Source organism: Stomoxys calcitrans, chromosome 3, assembly GCF_963082655.1.
Source record: "Stomoxys calcitrans chromosome 3, idStoCalc2.1, whole genome shotgun sequence".
Taxonomy (NCBI): domain Eukaryota; kingdom Metazoa; phylum Arthropoda; class Insecta; order Diptera; family Muscidae; genus Stomoxys; species Stomoxys calcitrans.
In genome coordinates, this window is record NC_081554.1 from 94,431,402 (window position 1) to 94,437,401 (window position 6,000).

At 38.3% G+C, this 6,000-nt stretch overlaps 1 protein-coding gene across 1 annotated transcript; it reads left to right on the forward strand.

Moving 5' to 3' along the window:
• Positions 1 to 3,195: 3,195 nt before the first annotated feature.
• On the forward strand, positions 3,196 to 4,910 carry LOC131996037 (uncharacterized). The gene is made up of 3 exons (XM_059365461.1): positions 3,196 to 3,609; positions 3,880 to 4,014; positions 4,093 to 4,910. The coding sequence occupies exons 1-3, from the start codon at positions 3,450 to 3,452 to the stop codon at positions 4,128 to 4,130; spliced, it is 333 nt and encodes a 110-aa protein (XP_059221444.1). The 5' UTR covers positions 3,196 to 3,449; the 3' UTR covers positions 4,131 to 4,910.
• The last annotated feature ends 1,090 nt before the right edge of the window (positions 4,911 to 6,000 follow it).

The following is a 6,000-nucleotide window of genomic DNA, read 5'->3' on the forward strand; positions in this document are numbered from 1 at the left end:
ACCAAAAGTTTTTCTATTAAACGCAACCTTATCAGTTGCTTTAACATTCGCCGTATTTCCTTAAGCTGCCATTACACGATCAGACATATCATATGTATTTCAAACTAGCATCTCTGAAAGTTGTACACATCGTGTGGTACCAAGGCGGATTTAAAAAGGTGGTCTCATGCGAACAGCTGATTAACAGCCGGCCAGGTTTGAAGGTATTAAGATGTCAGATTATTGTATGCATTCTCTTTATTGTTATCTTCTTTCTCACATATTCTCGGCTCATGTACGCACACAAGCATACAAATATCTTTGTGTGTGTTGGCAAAACAGCGACCAGCTTGATGACAAGATGGCGGATTGCACCATATGATTAGTGGTTGTTGTACAAATGGCACCACCTTTATTTGTTTCGCCATGGTGTGATGTTATAGTTAAGAACAACGAAAATTGGCGCGAACTAGTAACATACATAAAATCAGAGATGCACAATCACTGATTTTGACATATAGTGAACTCAATATTTTGTTGTTGAGCAACTGCCACTACCTGTAAATTTATATATCTTGATTTGTACAGATTTATTGGAATAGTTTGTTATGAAAGAAGCATTTATTTTTTTTTATATTAAATGTATATTCACTTTCATTTATATATAAACACTTTCTTATTTATGCATTCATAATTACTTATTTTTTTCGCCCTAAATATGTACTGAAACTAAGATCACCAGGATTCACTAATAGAAGGTTAGTTCACTTGCGCAAACATAAAGTGGATAGACCCCATGAACATCATTAAGTATGTCAAATCTGATGATTGAAAATTTCATGAAATACAGGATTCACTAATAGAAGGCAGGATTCACTGAATAAGGTTAAGCCAAGCGATCAGCCGATATACTTTTTTTTAATATTTGGCAGTACTTGGCATTGAGGATGTCAACTTGTTCTCTTTTTACATTCATTCTTTGTTTACGTTTTCTCCTATATGATGACATTTTCAATCGTCAGATTTGACATCCTTAATGATGTTTATGGGGCCTATCCACTTTGTGTTTTTGCATGTGACCTAACCTTCTATTAGTGAATCCTGAATAGAAGGTTAGGTCACATGCAAAAACACAAAGTGGATAGGCCCCATAAACATCATTAAGGATGTCAAATCTGACGATTGAAAATGTCATCATATAGGAGAAAACCAGGATTCACCAATAGAAGGTTAGGTCACATTCGAAAACATAAAGTGAATAGGCCCCATAACATCATTGAGGATGTCAAATGTGCCGATTGGAAATGTCATCAAATGTCAGTAGATTTTTGTTTTCTTTCATTCTCTCCTTCTTTCTCTGAAAAAAACTATCTGTTTTGTTATTTGCTGAAGTGGCGATCTTCGTCAAGCTCCATGTAAGCATTTGGTTATTTAAAGGCGCCAATAACTCGCTTTGTCATATCGAGTATCACAGGCACTCAGTATTTAAACAAGAATAGGCCGCCCGGCATCTCACTGAGACTCTCCATTCGATATCGCTGATTGCGCGAGACTGCAACCTGTGGAAGCGCCCAGTTGAGCTTCTCGTAATGACGATGAGCACCACACAATCGTAGATTAGAGTTCCAACCCGTGTGCTGCTCATGGTCATCCCGTACCAGAATTGGGTTTGTTACTGCCTTCAATGCTGTTGAAATTGCCACATGTGAATCTTTTTGGAAGTTATATTGATGGTTGGTTTGTGTTTCGATCTCGGTAATTCCTTTTCCATTGCAAAAATCTCATCATTGAGATGGTCTCGAATGAGACAGAAACAACAAAAATTTTTTATATTTATTTTTATGAAGTGCTCATGTACTAGGCAATTTGTTTCAGATAACGTTTATGATAAATTCCCTGGGAGAGTGTTCATCGCAATTGGACATTTTTATACCCACCACCAAAGGTTAGGGGGAACATTTTGTCATTCTGTTTCTAATACATCGAAATACTTTGTATTTCTCATGAAACTCGAAGACAATTTAACGATGTCAGTGTTATCAAATTATCGTACGGAAATTTTGCACAGATTTAACTTTTCCATACGCAGAAAACAGTTCTTGGAGAGGCCAAATCGACCATATAGACCGATCTGCCGATTTAAGGCCTTGAGTCCATTAAAGCCACAGTTATTATACGAATTTGCTGAAATTTGGCATAATGTGTGTGGATATAGCTGCCATATACACAGATGGGAGCTACCAGGCGCGTCCACAGGTTGTGGATAGGGGGATGCACCATATACAGGACAGTTGCAACTGCAGTCGCGAACAATCATCGTGTCTCAGTGAGGGGTTGGGTGGCCGACTCTTGTTTAAATACTAAGTGCCTGTGATACTCGATATGACAAAGCGAATCCTATGAACCTTATTAACTTCAAAAGATGAGGAGCATCGGCGAAAACGAAAATTTTGTCACCAGTAGCCGAAGGGTGTGAAAACCATGGTCGATCTGCATTGATATGAACATAGTTGTAAAGATATTAATTTAGTTATTGTAGTATATGGGAACCTAATAATGTATACCATATGTCACCCCCAAATTTTTCCACAATGCGCGATTGGTTGCCCCCATGTCAGAGGTAATTGCTACAACTTTATAACCGCATGGATTTAGCTGTGTTATTATGGAAAAAATTATAGTTTTATCCATTGGCTTATCATAATCAAAGTACAGTGGCTGTTTCCATGATTTCCAAATCCCTCGGATCATGACAACTTGCACATAATTGGCAGGTTTTCTTACGCAATCATCTCTAGCGTCGTACTCATAGGTTTCCATAACCTTCATTTCATCAAATGAAATAACTTTCCCCTCTTTTCCCTTCCAAGATGGATTTGTGTCACAATCGTCGATGTCCCCCTGAGTCTTCCTTTTGAGATAAACCTGTCGATGCATACCTTCCCATCTAATCAATTGAATAAATAAACACCTGAAACACAATTTGGCCGACCTATTGAAGATCTCATTTATACCTATTGCTTTATGTAGAAGAATGTCAGCTATTGTTAGCATACTGTGCACCACACTATATTTATTCGTTTTTGTATTCAATAAATTTTAATTTAATAAATTTTATTTAGTATTAAAATCAAAAGTATGACATGTTTTAGTTTTAAGACACTTATTGACACTACAAGTACATATATACATATATATTCTGTCGTGTTCCCAAGGGTCCACGTTGCCGTTGGAGTGAGGAGTCGGACTGGCGGGCGCTGGTCGCTGGCATTCGAGCACCGGCTTTTGGCTCAGTCTTTGGGGCGCGGTTCTTTGCCAATCCAACCCTCTGGCAAGGTGACAAAAAAACAAAATAAACAACCAGCTGTCGGTGGTACGAAACGGACGACAATAGAACATTAACAAAACACCCACTGGAACGAACTGGAGGACATTACGGCTGTGGAATTGCCTGGCGCCTAAAATCCTTCATGGCGCCTCAGGACTTTGCCCACCCCAACCATGGCACCCCTCGTCCTGTAATATTAAGGGTACCCCGTAATCCATCACCTGTCTATCTTTGCCGCTGCTCAGTCACTTACCCCATATTCCGATGCTTTAGCCTTCCATCATCCTTTAGAAATCACCAAGGCAAGTGTTTTTGATAATCATTCTTGTACAGATTTCAGTATTTTATTGAGTAAGTAAAAGAATATTCACATGGTAAATAATGTAAACAAAAACAAATAATCAAAAAGGCAAAATTCAATTACAAAAAAAAACAAGATTTAGAATATAAAGAATCGTTTTCAAGCAAACATGAAATATATTAGATTCTGAAGGCAAACGTTAACACTGCTTCTACACATTGCCATTCACAAAGACAATATTAACAATCTTGAAATTTTTCTCTATTTTCAGAAGAATGGGTCGGTCGCCTCGTCAGCTCTAGACGGATGACCAAGAATCGCCAAAACGGTACTGCGGCCTTGATGCTGGCCTCTGCGGCCAATAAGGTCTCTTCAAGTTCTCGTCGGTCCGTCCGTCTGGTTTTCGGTGAGTATTGTCAAGTTTTAAGTGTATTTGTCGCAGTCTGTTTTTCTTGTCTAAAAAAGTATTCTATGTTTCTTTTAGGGTCTTTTTTTTGTTGTGCTACCTTTTTAGCACCGTAGGACCAACATCGGCTGATTGGAGGACGAAAATGTCCTTTAACTGCGTTGCTACCTACCCTAACTATGAGCTCATGTTTGGTTATAGCCTGTAACCCAAACAACGGGTGAGTAAAAAAAAAGCACTAATGTTGCCCCTACCTAATCTATTTCGATTGTATACTTTAATACAAAAAAACCCTTTTTTAAACAAAAATAAAGCAGTCCAAGGGTCGAACGTCAGTAAAGCAGTTTGGTTCGCTAGTCTGGAGAAACTAAAAAGAGTACCTTAGGAACGCTGGGGAATGCAACAGCGTCTGGATCCCTCGCTGGTGGATGGTGTGCGTTGCGGATGTGGCGGTGACCAGTGTGGCGGTGACCAGGGTGTCGGTAGCCGATGTGGCGGTTGTTGATGCAGCGGTTGGTGATGGAAGCCTTCTTCTTTGTGCGGCAGTGGAGGTGGAGGAGGCGTGGATTTTGATTTTTATGTTTTTGACTTTTAGTTTTGAAATGTCCACTTGTTTATTTTAATTTTAATTTCTATTTCTTTTCAGGTTTTTAATATATTCCTTTTTTCAGGTATTTAACGTTCATTTCATTTCAGATTTTTGACAAAGTTTGTCTTCTCTTTTTTTTACGTTACCATTTCAATTGGCTCTTTATGTATCGTCTCTTCACTTTTCAGGCATTTCAAATTTTCTATTTCTTTTTTTTTTTTTTTTAAAAAACTGTCCTTTTTATTTTGTTTAAATCCGTTTTTTTCACATTCATATGAATTTAAATAAAACACATTTACCAAATTTATTTCTGGTCTTTTCTTTTACGTATTTTTCTTGTTGATCACTCCACCTCCGTACGCTGCCAAGTCCCAATCGAAAAAGAAAGAAGCTTCCTTGGGTCACCGGCCGGCTTGGCTTGGATTCGCCTCCATCATCAAATTTGACTTCCAGCGGGCACCAACAAAACATATGGTGGTAGCCATAATTGTCAATTGGTGTCAGCTGGCTGTCTCTTTCGTTGACAGAGGCGAATTAAAACCATCAGATGGCGCTGGCGGTCTTCTATCCGCTAACAGATGTCGCTAGGGTCGCACATTAGGCCGCACACTACAAACCAAACCATCCTTTGAACATCACTGTTAAAGGATGGGAGGGAGCAAAATAACAATTTCTCTCAGTGTATTCCATGCCATAAAGTGTATATGCTCCTTACGCCAAACCTATCTCACTGTGTGTAGGTCCCATTAATAATGTGTAAGTCTTCCTCAACTAGTATACCTTGAGTTAACCATTTTTATACCTTACGGATATACCTTCATCAAATTAATTGGAAGCAATTGCAGCAGACGGACGACGCGGGAAATAATTTTCACCAACAAAGCAAAAAAAAAGGTAAGTATTGTAAAAAAAACAAATGTGTTAAATCAAAAGCTAGTAATAAAACAAAATGATTGTTCAGTGTCCCGAAGTGCGTGCCCAACATTATAGAAATAAATAACAAGAAAATTGTGACCGGCGGGCCAAAGTGTTTGTGTGTGTGTGCCAATGAATGGCAAAGTAAAAAAACAAAAACTACGCCTTTTACAACGTACTGGCCCACAAAATAAATAAAATGAAAAGAAATCATCAATGCCACATGCCCCTTGTCGCCAGTGGTAGTGAAAATATAAAAAAAAACAATGCAAAAATAATTAAATGTGCTCTGAGCCCTGTGTGTGTGATTGAAAGAAACAAACCGGCAAACACAATCACCGGCGTCGGCGTATATCTGATTTCATGAATGAAATGGTGAAAAAACAATATTCAAAATGAAACGCCTTGCAAATCGGAAAAAAAATTTAAAAAAAAGGTAAAGTGAAAATAATTGCGGTTCGAATGGTGAAATAAAAAAGAAT

Bases quoted from the DNA above. Each gene is read 5' to 3' on its own strand.
- LOC131996037 (XM_059365461.1), top strand. From the start codon at position 3,450: ATGGCGCCTCAGGACTTTGCCCACCCCAACCATGGCACCCCTCGTCCT. The intron at 3,610-3,879 runs GCAAGTGTTTTT...CTCTATTTTCAG, and splicing joins ATCCTTTAGAAATCACCAAG to AAGAATGGGTCGGTCGCCTC. The intron at 4,015-4,092 runs GTGAGTATTGTC...TGTTTCTTTTAG, and splicing joins GTCCGTCCGTCTGGTTTTCG to GGTCTTTTTTTTGTTGTGCT.